The 15,578-nt window shown below is 35.1% G+C and overlaps 1 protein-coding gene across 5 annotated transcripts in view; it reads right to left on the bottom strand.

The window, feature by feature from the left end:
- FAT3 (FAT atypical cadherin 3) overlaps positions 1 to 15,578 on the bottom strand; it is a 699,235-nt gene that overhangs the window by 185,032 nt on the left and 498,625 nt on the right. For all 5 annotated transcript variants that reach the window (XM_031960969.1, XM_031960968.1, XM_031960971.1 and 2 more), the window contains exon 4: positions 6,143 to 6,204. In XM_031960969.1, the coding sequence (XP_031816829.1) occupies positions 6,143 to 6,204 (62 nt within the window). The remainder of the gene's footprint in view (positions 1 to 6,142; positions 6,205 to 15,578) is intronic.

Genomic DNA, 15,578 nt, shown 5'->3' with positions numbered 1-15,578 from the left:
CTTATCTCCATGTTGGTGCTCCATCCACTGTGCTACCCACTTGCCATCTAATGATTTTAAATTGAATATTTTTTTAAAAAAATGCAGTGTCTAGAATTAGGGAGATTATGATCCCATAATACCCTGCTCTTATTAGATCACAACTAGACTGCATTTAGTTCTAGTTACTACATTTTAGGAAAAAGATTTATAATTGTTCAGAGGAAGGTTACTATGAGAGAGAGGTCTTGCAATATTGCCATATAAAGATCATTTGAAGGAAATGGAAAGATTTAGTCAGGAGAAGAAAAGACCTAAGGAGGGAAAAATTAACTGTTTTAAAATATTTAAGAGGTTGTCATTTGGAAGGGGAACTAATTAAACTTATGCTTAGCTATGGAGGACATAATGATTAGAAGTTGCAGAAATCCATATTTAGATAAAGCATGATGAATTTTTTTCTTAGGTTTTTCAGAAATGCTCCTTAGCTTAGTATTTAAAGCCCATCATGAGCTGTCTACTCTAATATACAGATTGACTTCACATTATTCTCATTTATGAACTCTAATTTCCTGCAAATTGGTTTACTTGCTGTTTTCCTAGTTCAGCAACTCATTTCTTGCTTACAAGCCCTTCTTAGTCTGTTGCTCATGCCTGGGAAATTTTGAAAGTAGGGACTATTTTTTTTGTTCTGTCTTCAGAAGTGAACATACAGTCTTAATGGTCAAACATTCAAAGTGGAGGTAACTGGGCTGCTTCTGATGGTAGTGTTCCATTCTGCCTCCTTTAGAGCTCTTCAATCAAAGCCTTGATGACCACTATAAGACGAGTAATTATTCAAGTATGAGTTGTACTAAATGGCCTATGTGGTTCTTGCCAACTCTGAGATTCCATATTGTGAAATATAGATTACCCCTGCATGGCACTTGAAATTTCTGGAATTCCTGGCTCTTGCATGCCTAGAAATTCAGAATCTCTATTTCATAAGCATCCGATAAAGACAATATGAATGTAATGATCACTTAAGTAATGGAGGAGCCAGTGAAAATATATTTGGAACTCATAAAAAGCTCAAATTGTAGAAGTAAATAGTCTTTACCTTCAAGAACTAGATAGAACACTAGTGTAGGCCTATGGAAGCTAAAGCACACCAACTGGACAAGCTATTAGACAAATGCCTATATGACTACATTCATTTTAAGCTAAGATTAAATTACATTAGTGTCAGGATAAAGGCCAAATCAGAGCTAATGTTCCAGCAACACAAAATAATTAGCAAATTCATTAATTATAGTCCTGTTTATTTCATATTACCAACTCTAACTATTTGCTGCTTCAAATTAATCTTCTACTGTCATTAGAGTCATCAGTATCTACCTGGATAATATATCTGAATGTTCACAAGTATATAGGAGTTCCAGACATTTTGCATTTAACATAAAGGAGAAGAGGATTAGTCAATATATATTTTTTTATCTATTGTCCAACAAACTTGGCAAAGGGTCTTAAATTTCACCATGTATAAAGGTCATATGTAATTACTGAATTTACTAACGATTCTTTCCTATTGTTGCTGGCTCTTTATCCAATAACATCAGAATTTTCCATTTCTAATAAAATATCCCTCTCTACACTGTTAGGGAGCAGAATCAAGTTATTACTGTAAGGATGGCAGTTTGCATTCTACATATGGCCAAGACAAATATTTTGAAGTAATTTAAGTGCAAAAATGCTATAGGCAAACAATTATGGCTTCTATTAAGGAAACAACAAATGACCAAAAGGTGTTAATTTTCTCTTGTATGACCCAATCAGAAATGTACCTGCTAGGTCAGCTTTGGTTCTGTCTTTTCAAAGAGAAGTCAGTTGTGCTTTTTCAAAAAAAGTACAGAAACTCTACTGGGAAGGAGAGGTATGAAATAGAGCCAGAAGGTTAATATAAGCAGAGTGGGAGCATAGGGTTATCTTGGTAATTAAGGACTCCCCAGGAGGTTAATTATACACACCAAGAGCGAACAACTTCACAAAGTGTTTCGTGAGCATTACAAAAATTTGTGCCCAACAAAGAGCTTCAATCTGTACTGTCAACAGAGTAATTTCTTTATTTGGCAAGTTGAATCTGCCTTCCCTACTTCAGAGATGGAAAAATAATGGAAAGGAAGTTCAGCTGTGATAAAAATAATCCAAGAAATGGACAAAGGGACAACTTTATGTCATTACTTTCAGTGTTTTGGATTTGAATAGTTCAAGATGAACTAAAGTTACCTTTAATTATTTCCTATCAATATATTTTATGCTAATAGCTTGACAATCTGAGGGGTGAGCAGGGTGGGGGTTCTCTCTCTCTCTCTCTCTCTCTCTCTCTGTTATTACTGACAAGATTTTTGTCATAGTCCATAACAGGCTGATCTTTCACCTGGAAGATGATCACCTATCAGAGAACTAGTGTGGCTTCAAAAAGGGCTGAGTAATGGTCAATGTGGTGTTTGCTGGCCTACAGCTCCAGAAGAAATGCCTGGAACAGAGCAGAGGTATGAACACAACATTTACTGATCTAACCAATTATTGATTTGAGATCAATATCTCAAATATATCAATATCAGCCATGAGAACTCATGGAAAGTTGTAGCAAAATTTAAAGAAGTTCATCAATATTGTATGTCAGTTTCAGGGTGGCGTACTTGCCCAGGTTCTGGATAATGGGTGATGCTCTTGTGCCTTCCCAGTTACCAACTGGGTGACCCACCTGTGAGCTTGCTCCCGTGCTTTTTAGCTCCTGATTTCAATGATGTTTTCAGACAAATTCAACAAGCACAAGCAAAACTTCAAGGTCAGCTACTTGAGTAAGGGTAAATTATTTATCTTGAAAAGATTACAAGCCAACACTAAAGTGCAAGGAGAATTAGTCCATGCCTTTTTGGTCACAAATGACTGTGCACTGAGCCTCTAAGGCTCAGTAAGTCTCCATTCTCTGCTGCTAACACTGGTCCTTGTTTTTGACTTCTGATTCTAGAATTTGTATTCTGGCTTGCACTTTATTTGTACCTTTATCTTTTGAGCCTGCGCTTACTTCCACTTTCATTCTTATGTGATTGTTTTTAGATTAGAGATCCTTGAACCATGAGTCTTTTCTGAGATCCCTGATAGCAACTGCATGATTATATTTGGACCATATTGAGGCAACCTGATTGCTACAAATATCCCAATTTTCACATTCCTTTGTTCAGAACTCAGAATGATCTTTCTAAAAAAAAAACTATAGTTAAGATGGTAGTTAATTAGGTTCCCAGATTAGCCTTTCCTTACATGGGCTTTCACAAACTAACAACTTTTTCAGTATAGTTTTTAAAAACTCTTCATCACTTTTATGCCAGGATGAATGATAGAGAGTCCTGTTACTAGATTAGATTATGAACAGAGAGGAAGAACATTGGGGGAGAGTTGAGGACCCATGGGAAAATGATGGAAGATTTAAGTGGACAGAAAGTTCAATAAGTATCATTTATGTGACATGATAACCGCAGGAGTAAACTGAACATCCTTAATCAGAAACCAGGTATCTTTCTGCATCTGTCAGGTATATTCTAAAGGAGATTCAGCCCCAGGTACAGGTGGTTCTAAAACCTGTGAGACCTTTTTCAACACTGTGGCTCAATTTGGAAATTCTGTGATAATCTGAATGAATGTGTAAAGTACTTCTCTACCAAAGAGTCAACTTACTGTAGTTATGTTTCATACCATAATTCCTCCAAAGATAGTCAGGGTTGCATGCTCAGCCTATACCCTCTATCAAAGTTCATTTTCCACATAAAGGTTGGTTGCCCAATTGTTCAAGTGAATGTCCTCTCTAGGGGAATTTAATACTTGTCTTATAAATTTAAATGGTATAAAATATAATATAAAATTTTATTATTTTGGCAAAAATAAATTATATTCATTCTGGAATAGTTAAGTTCATTACCTACCTAGCATTTACTTCAAAAGACATATAAACAGCTATTGTTTACATCTAAAGATTATATTGTAAACATTTAAGATTTGGTAGCAAAGGTTCTTCTCTCTCTTCATCTCTATCTCTTGTTCTCCCTGGCTTCCTTCAAGTCTTGGCTAATTATTTTTATTTATCTTGCATATATCTTGTTTGGACATAGTTGTTGGTATATTGTCTTCCCTGTTAGATTGTGAGCTCCTGTAGAGTGGTGATTATTTGGGAGTGAAGGAGAAAAAGTTTGTTTTTTATTTTTTTGTATCCCCATTGTTTTCCACAACACACGGCACATAGTAGGTACTTACTTAGTAAATGCTTGTTGAGAAATGGCATTAAAGCAAAGAAAGCATCAAAAACACCCTGAGTTTTAAACAACATTGTTGGACAACTTCTCTTTAAGTGTGATATCTGGAGTATGGTGTTCAGTATGGGATATCACATTTTAGGAATGACATTGACAAATTAGAAAAACATTTGTGCTTGTCAGTTTAAAATTATTTTTTAAGAATTTAGTTGACAAATATAGTTCCCTAGAAAGAATCTGGCTACCGGAATCAAATGTAAAATTTTAGAGGCATTAACACTGATGGATGGAAACATTAAGAAGCCTTGACATATGCTTGCATTCTTCTAAGTCTTATCCTTTATAGAACATATTTATAGAACATAAATGTTTCTATAATATGTATTTTATAAATTTTACATATAGTTTTATATATTATATGGGTTTATTATATTTTGAACAGATGAAAATCCAAAAATCATAGTGTTTTCCACATATATAAAAAACTGTCTCTGATTCAAAATAATAATATTACTTCATTCTTATAAAGCCCTTACATGTGACTGAGAAAATAGATGTGAACATACTTTGTAAAGCACAGTGTTATATTTTTTCAGTAGAAGTGATGCTTTTACATTCCTATTGCAAGTTTTAATAAATTATATAGTAGAAATAGTTTATGTTTCTTAGGACTGTTCTTAAAGGCATGAATCACTTAGGCAGCTAGATGTATAGTGACTAGAGTGATGGGCTTGGAATCAGAAAGAGCTACATTTAAATCAACATCAGATACTTACTAGTTGTATGATCTTGAGCAAGTTACTTAAGCTTCATCAGTCTCAGTTTCCTCATTTGTAAAATGGGAATAATAGCAGTACCTATCTCATATATTGACTGTGAGAAATGTACCACATTGTACAAACAATGGTACCACATGTAAAATGCTTTGCAAACCTTAAAGTGCTAATATAAATGCTATAATTATTAGTAGTAATATTCTCTCTATCCTAATAAGAAAAAGGAATGACAGACTAGAACAATGTAATATTATACAAATCTCCGTTGATCTAACCCCTTCACACATGAATAAGCATATAAATAATATATAAAGTTAATTTCAGTCATAAAACTTTTATCTTTTCCTTTCTTTATATAAGTGGACAGCATGTCTTATGGTAACATGTTTCTGAGGATTGTTTTCAGGCTTAACCTAAAATACAGGCCAAGTTGTTGTTAATGGGATAATCATTACTAAAAACCAGCAGGGCATTTTTATTCCCTTGTTCACATTGGAAACTTTTTAGAGAAGCAAAACAATAGTTAGCAGGTTCAGATCTCCAAGTTCTGAACCTTTTCGCTCAGGGGACGTATCACTGGTATCTGAGGCTCACAGTTCCATTCTATTAAGATTCTAGGTTGTGATGAAAGCTAAAATTTCTTTTTTTTTTTTTTTTGAAGGCATAACACTTCTTTAATGTTTTCTTTCATTTATGTTACTCTGTAGCTTCTCAATTGGACCCAATTCAGTGGGAGGAATACTAGATTGATAACTAGATTGATATAATCCTGCTGTGTCCCAAAGGATGCCAGTAAAAGGACCATTTTCTCTATAACTCCTAAGTACTTTTTTTTTTATTTAATAGCCTTTTATTTACAGGATATATACATGGGTAACTTTACAGCATTAACAATTGCCAAACCTCTTGTTCCAATTTTTCACCTCTTACCCCCCCACCCCCTCCCCTAAATGGCAGGATGACCAGTAGATGTTAAATATATTAAAATAGAACTTAGATACACAATAAGTATACATGACCAAAACATTATTTTGGAAAGCTAAAATTTCAACTAAAGTCCATTTTAATGAATGTAGGTTCCTTCTTGGAGCTTACCTCCAGAAAATGCTCTGCCTGCTGTTCTCGATCCAGTTTCCTTGAAGTAGTTGTAATCAAACCTGTGAAGAAATGAGAATATTAGAATTTTAAAGACTTGGAGGCATTAGATGAGAATTTTGCTGAGGATGGGAGACAATGTCAGTTTCAGGAAAGGGAACCCAAGTGGGAACACTCCCCCTCAAATACTGGATGGTAATCAGATTTCTTCAGAAAGGATACTGAAGAACAAAAATAAAATATATGAAAAAAACTTTAAAATTTATTTCAATTCAGTTTATACAGTGGAGGCATTGTAATTACTACAGTGAAAGCAAAAACTCACTAAAGAACCATTGTTTTTGTTATAATGAGGAGTTTCAATGATTCATTTGCATATGACTGAAATTCTACAGTAAGAACCTCATTAAAGATTTTTAGTTAGAGTTCTTTAACAATTAATAGGTTGTGGATGCTGATTAGATTCTTCTAGAGAATAGCACTTTCTTATTTAACTTTCAGATGTCTTTATGATCTTTTTTTTTTTTTTTGTTAGGTTTGACAAAGAAGGTTATTTCTGTAATAACTGCTTGGATACATAATGATTTCAAATGTAATCGTTCTTATACACTGAAAATCTCATATTGTAATTTCATCAATTTGTTTTATGTGTTTGATTCTTAACACAGTATATTCTACAAGGAAAAAAATCCTGTATCTTTAAACAGAGCTCTTTAATAAATGAATAAACTTGATGAGAATTAAGTAAGGGAAGGAAATGAAGGGAGGAAAAAATACCCTTTAAGACCCTCTCCCCCAACTGCCTTCTGTTACTTTACCAATTTGTCTTTAGACTACTTTATTATTTTTGAGTGGCAATTAAGAGGTCAAATTTACATTTCATTTCTCTCTTAAACTAAATCTCAGAAGAGGGGAACGCATTAAGGGTTGTTTCCTTGACTGACAGTGAAAACCCCACTTTTCCCACAGGCAAGGTCTGGAAAATGATATATCAAGCTAGTTCTCAGCCAAATATTTTACTAGTGAACTATGTGAAATGTGTGCTTTTGTTTTGTCAGGTATCCACATAGAGGAGCTCCTTCTCCAGTTTCATGCTTTTGTCTCAAGTAGAAGGAATAGGATTTGCTGCTGGATAATACAGGGTAGGAAGAAGAGTCTGAGGAACATATGAATGCTGAAGATGGTTCACTGGGAGGGAATGGATGAAGAATAGGAAGCATATTTTAGGAAAAGTGGAGGAGAAGAGAAGCAACCTGGGGAAAAAAATCATAGAAAGTAACTTGCTTTTACAGAGGATAAAACTGAAGTCCAGGGAGGAGTTGGAGTTAGGAAAAGTCTGAGTTCAAATCCTGTCTCAGTAATTTAGTAGGCTTAGACAAGTTACTTAAATTGTCTTAGCTTCTTTTACTTCATCTGTAAAATGGAGATAATAAGCATTCCTATCTTACAGAGTTATTTGAAGATCAAATGAGATAACATTCAAAGTACTTTGCAAACTTTAATAACACTACATGAATAATAGCTTATCATCATCATCATCATTATCATCATCATCAACTTCATTATTAATTTGCCCACTATTGCAGAGAAACAACTTTCCTGATTTAAAACCTCTGCCCTGAATATAGGGAGTAGGTGATTTTGCTAGATATCAGAAAGGTTTGGGGAAGAGAAGCCTTCATGAGCACAAGCTATCGAAATTTAGAGAGCTACCAATCAGATGACTATAAATAGGTTTGAAGTGTTTGGACATGAGTTACTATTAAACCTGAGCAAAGTAACTGATGGTGCTGTGAATCCACAAAATGGCAGAGAAAAAATAATTAAAAAGTGATTTAGATACAATCATAACTCAAATAGCATGAGAGTGTAGGTTTTTTGCATGGCTGGGAAATAATGAAAACTCTCCCATCAAGGAATGCTGCCTGTTTAAAAGAAGTCAATCTACAGGGGAGATATTCACAGAAGCAATTTCCTTGGCATAGTAGTAGATATGCCCTAGCAACTGCAAATTATTTCAGTTCAACAAATATTAAGGTACTATGGCAGATGGCAGGAATATGGGGGCAAAAATGAGAAGCAGTTCCTGCCTTCAAGGAACTTATATTCTCTAAGGATACAATGCAATATATACGTAGATATGTACAAGATAACTGGAGAAGGGAAAAATCATCATTAATTAGATCATGGAAGACTTTGTGGGGAACATTATATCAAGCTGAACCTGAAAGAACAGGAATATGAAAAGAAAAAACATTCCTGGGGGCAGCTTGTGGAAATGCTTAAAAGGCCATGGAATATGTGGCTTGAATATGGAGAACAGGTAGAGTGATTTAAAAAATACGACAATGTATTTTTCTGCCTCTTCCTATCTTTGTTTTTTCTGCAGTCTAAATTAAAGAGGATGTGGGGTGTACCCCATGGAACCTTCTGCCTTAAAATACAGAAAAGACTAAAAAAAAAGACTATAAAATGGTGGCAAGGGAGAGGAAAGCATAGGGAAAAGCAAAGAGCAGGGCCAAAAAAATTTATGGCATCATGTATTTATTAAATATTTACCAAGAATGAGACATGATGCTAAGCACTGAGAATACAAGAAAAACAGTCCCTATCCTCAAGGAGGTCACAGTCTAGTGTGGTAGAAAACAGGCTAAAACTAATTACACACAGGTTATATACAAGGCAAACTGGATGTAATCTCAGAGGGAAGGCACTAGAATTGAGAGGGATTGGGAAAGACCTCTTTGAGAAGATAGGATTTGAGCTGAGATGTGAAGGAAAACGGGAATGGTAGGAGGCAGAAATGGGGAAGGACAGTATTCTGGACACGTGGGAGATATTAATGCTTATCTTGCAATTTTAACAATGGTTCATATGAGTTGGTTTCAGCAAATTCCTGACTTTACAAACTAATCAGAGAATTCTATATTTATTCCTAAAGATAATAAGAAGCCTTTAGTTCTCAGTATCTTCATGTTGTTAAAAACTATCGAGGATCTGTTCAAAGAGTTTTTGTTCACATGGGTTATACTTATAGCTATTTACTATATTAGAAATAAAAAATAAAATTTGAATTTGTAGACCCTCTGAAAGGGTTTCAGAGACCCCAACAATTCTTTGGACTACACTTTGAGGACTACTGCTCTAGAGGATGCTCATCAATTGGAGAATGGCTAAATAAGTTATGATATATGAATGTGGTAGAATATTCTTCTATATTAAATGATGAGCAGATTGATTTCAGAAAAGCTTAGAAAAACATTCAAGAACTGATGCTGAGTGAAGTAAGCAGAACTAAGAGAATATCGCACACAGTATCAACAAGATTATGTGATCAACTCTGATTGACTTGGCTCCTCTCGATAATGTGGTAATTTGTAAAGGACCATGCCTGAGTAAAGGGGTAGGTCAATTTTGCAAAAGCCTCTGCAGCTGTGGATCATAACATCTGAAGGAGTTGCAAAGCAGCCTTATTGACACAGGTGTTGCTTGTGCACAGGGAATGAAATAAATTGGAGGCAGAGGGAAGAGGAGAGAGGTCAGACAATACAATTGCCTCTCAGAAGGGAGGTCAGAGAACAGCAACTGCCTCTCAGTCTCTTTGTATCCTCCTCCTCCTCCTCCTCCTCCTCCTCCTCCATCCTCTCACAAGAAGAGATCCATTCTACAGGTCTGAGTTACACCTCCAGTAGCCACTGGCAGCTGGCTCCTGTATCCCAACAGCAATTCAAAGTCATTCAAAGAGACTTGGGATGGAAAGTGCCATCTGCATCCAGAGAGAGAACTATGGAGACTGAATATGGATTGAAGCATGATATTTTCACTGTTTGTTTCTTCCCTTTTGGTCTGTTTATTGCATGTATGTAATCTATATCAGATTATTTGCTGGTTTTGGGGGGGGAGATAAGGGAAGGAGAAAAAAAATGTGCAAAACAAAGTCTTACCAAAATGAATGCAGTAAACTATTTTAAAGTGTATTTGGAAAATAAAATACTATTGGAATTTTTTTAAAAAAGACTCCACTGGACTGTATTGAATGGGGTGAAAGTGACATAATCAGACACTGTAAAAATATAATTTTGATAGCTAATGAAGGATGATTTGGAGTGAAGAGACCAACAAGAAGGCTATTGAAACAGTTCAAGTAAGAGGGGATGAGGATCTGTACTAAGATGGAAGCTGATTTAGAAAAGAGGAGGAATATATAAGAGATTTTGCAAAGGTATACTCAACAGAATTTGGCAAATGATTTCAGGATGCAGAATGAAAAAGTGAAGGCTAAAGGGTGGGGATTCTGTGGGAGGGTAGTGTTATCAAAGTAATACCACGAAGAGAATTTGGGGAGAAAAATAATGAGTTCAGTTTTGGACTTTTTGAGCTTAAGATTTCTATGGAACATCTGCATGATTTGTTCAATAAGAAATTGGAGATATGAGGCAGTATGAAATTCTCATGAGAAAGATTAGGGTAGATCTGAGATTCATCAGTGTAGAGATAATAAATGCATCTATGGGAACTAGTGAGATCACTAAACAAGATAATATGGTGGGAGAAAAAGATCCAGGACTGAATCTTGGTACAGTATTCAGATAAAAGCCTTATGTGTTCACAAAATAATAAGATTTTACATTTTATTATGTTTTTATAGTTTTAAAAATGCTATCACTTCATCTCCTATGAAATAAGTAATGAAAATTTCATATGAAGTACCATAACTAGTACAAACTCATGAAGGTGAATATGAACTCACTAGAGAGTGACCTTGAGCTTAGGTATTCTGCCACCTAAGTCTAGTATTTTCCCACACAGTCGCTCATCAGTTAGGATCTCTGTTATCAAATGGGTTCCTCTGAATCTAGCAAAGTCATTCCCTCACTTGTTCTCAAGGTAGGGGTAGAGGGAAGGGCTTTCACACATTCTCACCACCTCCTCAGTAAAACCATTTTGCTCAGAGAGGATATAGTGGAAATGAGAAATACTTGTTATACTCATATTAGCAACAGCAGAAGAGCAGTAGACTTCTGTAAGAAGACTGTTGTAATTCCAGCCTCAGCCTGCTGTTTTTCCAGACACAAAAGACAGAAAGACCTTTGCCCTCAGACACCCTGAGGAAACTCATATCATTTCAAGTTCCTTTCACACTGAATCATTCATTCCACAGCCCACTGGGGGCATTGCTCATTGCTCTGGGAAGAATGAAGCTTCCTTTCCTAATTCATTCTCAGGGTAATTCTTCAGCAAATTTATTTATTTATTTACTTATTTAAGCACAGGTGTGTAATTGGAAAAACCACCTGGGCTCTCAAGTGCAAAAAAGAAATGGGATGTCTCTTCATCCATCGTCATCATGCCCTCAGCCAAAATATGTGTTTCATGTAATTATCAGTCTACAGGGAAAGGGACTTATGCTTCCTGCCAAGTCTGGGGCAGCTCTCAAAGCAGTGAACAGTGTTTCTGGCTCCCTGATGGGAGGTGGGCAAACTTGTCTAGATTTCCTTCTTGTGGGGTTCCACCTCTTTCATTTTCAGTTTTAAAGCAAATAGAAAAAAAGAAAGAAAGAATTTGAACAAGAGTCGAAAGATTTAGAATGAACCAGAAAATGTCAGGAAATGACAAAATTTCACTTTTTCCATAGTCATGCCCACCTTAAAGTGCCTGAGGGCACTTTTTCCCCCCTTTTCAGAGGAACCAATCAATCATTACTCTCTCCCAGAGGGAAGCAGAGAATCTTATTTGACATAGGAGTTAGTCCTATGTTTTTGAAAATCTGAAAGATTTTGGAATTGCATGATGTAGCCAGTGGAATACAAGAACCAGGGCCACAAAACCATGGGTTCAAATCCTTCTGACACTAGGCAAGCTTGAGCAAGTCATTCAACTTCTCTGAATTTCAACTTCCTCATCTGTAAAATGAAGGGCTAGACAGCTAGATGGCCTCTAAGGTCTCTTTCACTCTAAATCTGATTTTATGAATCAAAGACTAGTCTCAGATTTTATAATCATTTATGATTTTAATTATATTATTAATATACATTATACTATACATATTATATAATATATAATTATACATTTTAATCATTTATAATTTTTATAATCATCCTCATAATCATCCTCAAAATCCAATATCTGGATTTTGGTTTCAATACTTATTGTTATTCAATATTTATTTCTAGTTTCTATCTTTCAATTACTTTAGCCAATCTTTCTCTCAGCTTCCTGGATAAGGACAGTTTGGTTCTTCACTTATCAGTGTGCCTAGAACTGAGTATATATTAAGTTACAATCACAGTTATATGCAAAAGTTCCATCATCTTTTTTCACTGTCACTTTCCTTCATCACACAGTTCCAATCATCACAAATTGTCTAAGCTGCCTGCTTTGGAAAGTATATGTTAGTGCCACAGATTCAATTAAAGGCAGGGGAGTGAAAACAAGTATTGATCCAGTCTTTTAAGTCCCAAACAATATTGATGCTGATTAAAACTCAAAAGACAACAGAACAAATGTTTAAAAACCCACTAAATTTTTTTTTTTAACAAATCTGCTCATTCTGCAGAAATTCTTATAATTGACCTAAATAGTTAATTCCCTTGTGGTCCATCCACTAATTTAATAATTTTTGTATTAAAAAATCTACAATAGGTATGCTATTGTGTTACATATATAAAAGTTGTAGGGAACCATAATTCAAAAGGATACAATGAAAATGAGGAAACATTTGCTGTATTAAAATTATAAATAAGTAGAGGAGCAGGGGACCTCGAATAAGGCTATTTTAATTCCATGCTGCAGCCTGGTGGGGTCAACTCTCCTGATTTTTACAAAAGAGGAAACTGAGGTCTGCAGCAGTTAAATGACTCACCCAGGGTTGTAAAGGTAACAAGTAGAAGGACTGGGATTTGAGTCTACATCCTTTAACTTCAAATTCTGCATTCTTTCTACCATATTATGTTTAATCCTCGCTTCAAGAAACATAAAATTACATTGTCTTTTTAAAATCCATGGCTCTTCTGATTCTACATTTTGGAGCACTTAGCTAACATCTAGGCATTTTTTTAGGATTTGCAATCTTTAAAATTATTAGTGTTACTACTACTGCTACTACTACAACTACTAATTATTACTACTTCTGCTATTACTACTACTGCTACTACTACTACTACTACTACTACTACTACTACTACTACTATTACAAGTTTGGTAAGATGGAGCTTTAATCAAGCAACAAATATTTATGATTGACTATTTTTTAATTTGTAATTTTTTATTAAAGCTTTTTATTTTCAAAACATATGCATGGATAATTTTTCAACATTAACACTTGTAAAACTTTGTGTTCCAATTTTCCCCATCCCTTCTCTTAGATGTCAAGTAATCCAATTTATGTTAAACATGGTAAAAATATATGTTAAATCCAATATATGCACACATATTTATACAATTATCTTGCTGCACAAGAAAAAGCAAATCAAAAAGAAAAAAATGAGAGATAAAAATAAAATGTAAGCAAAAAACTAAAAGAGTAAAAATGCTATGTTGTAATCCACATTCAGTTCCCACATTCCTCTCTCTGGGTGTAGATGGCTCTCCTCATCACAAGAATATTGGAACTGGCCTGAATCATCTCATTGTTGAAAAGAGCTATGTCCATCAGAATTGATCATCATATAATCTTGTTGTTGCCATGTACAGTGACTTTCTTATAAATGGCAAAAAAAAGTAAAAGTTCAAGGACATGGAGGACAGACAAGGCAAGATTGTAAGCAGGATGGAGAGGGACTCATTTTGCATCTGACTTGCCCTGGCCTACAAACCATTGCTCCATTAATCATGAACAAACCAAGAAGAATGCTCAGGTCTGCTTTCAACTTTGTTTCTGACTTTCTGAACTTTGCCACTATACTTCAACTACCTTATTGACTTCAGCCCGATCATCTGAGCCTAAGCACTGGACCTCATAATCTTTCATCGTGGAACATTCTTCTCCTTTTCTATTGTTGATCTCCTCCCAAGACCTCAATTTTGAGGAAGAATCCACACTAACCAGAGTTCATTCCTGTTTTCCCTCTTTTTCAAAGGCATATTCTTGCATAGCCAATGTTCCCCTCAGCGCTTCTTCTCTACTTCCTAGCTTTTCAGCTCCATTTTTTTGTACTTTAACTTTTCCAACTAAATGTAAGTTCCTTGAGGAAAGCATTGGTCAGTTGTATTTGCCTCCATAATGTTTAGCAGAGTGGCTGGCACATAGTAATCGCTTCATAAATGCTTGTTGCTTTGCTTCTGCTAATGAACAGTGAAATAAGCTGTAACTGAAGAAATGATCAGAGGTCCTTTAACTAAAGTGGAAAAAGCAGCAAGTGACTTTGAGATTCTAGACTCCCAAGTTTCCATTCTTTTTAATTTGGACTTTGATCCACTGAAAATTTGTGAGTTAAAATTTGGGAAATATTTTATTTCTAAAACTCTTTTACTCACTATTCAGGAGCAAACTCGACAGGGCTAAAATATCTAAAACATATACTTTTTTCACGGATTCCTGGGTCCAGAGTATATGTATATACTGATGACTAAACACAAGGTCAAATGAGAAAAACATATAACTAAAAACCAATTAAATGTGGCTTAGTATCTATGCATGGCTACTTAGTATCCATGCATAGTTGGCATAAACAGAGTGGTATCCCAGGCCTTTGGAGCCAAAAAGAACATTAGAGGTCATTTAGTTTTATCCCGCCTTTATTTGACAGGAGACTGTGGAAGGAAGCCAGTAAGGGTCAAACAGTGGGAAAGAAATAAGAAGAGTCAACAACTTAAACCCCCACTCAGAAGTAGTTAATATAAAATCATAGACTCAAAAGAAAAAATCAGTAGCAAATGATCTTGTAACAATGAGAAGTTGGATTGCTTTTAAAGGATACTGCCATTTCTCCAGTTTTCCTGATGAATAACTTTGTCATTATTCCTGACTCCTCAGTCTACACATCCCATAGGTTGCTGTTTTATATCTCTACAACATCACATGTGTCTTATCCCTTTTCTATACTCACACAACCTCTGCTTTAGTTATCTGGAAGACTTTTATCACCTCTTATAGATCACTGCAATGGCTTCTTAATTGGTGTCCTTTCCTCCAGTTTCTCTCTATTACAGTTAACTACATTAATTGCCAAATGATTATCCTTAAACCAGAAATGACCTTGTCAGTCATCTATTCAATACACTATTATTAATTTCCTATTGCTTCTAAAATAAAATATGAACTTCCCTTTTTGACATTTAAAGCTTTCACAACTTGACTCCAACAATTTTTCTTCCCAGTTTCATTCTATATATTCCCTTTCTTTTACTGTAGAGTCAATACAAGCTGGCCTTTCCTCTGCTTCTGTGTTTAGAACATAAACTCCTTGAGGACAAGGTCTCTCCTTTTTCCTTTGGA

Source organism: Sarcophilus harrisii, chromosome 3 (genome assembly GCF_902635505.1).
Source record: "Sarcophilus harrisii chromosome 3, mSarHar1.11, whole genome shotgun sequence".
NCBI classification, from domain to species: Eukaryota; Metazoa; Chordata; class Mammalia; order Dasyuromorphia; family Dasyuridae; genus Sarcophilus; species Sarcophilus harrisii.
This window is presented reverse-complemented; position numbering and strand designations above follow the sequence as displayed.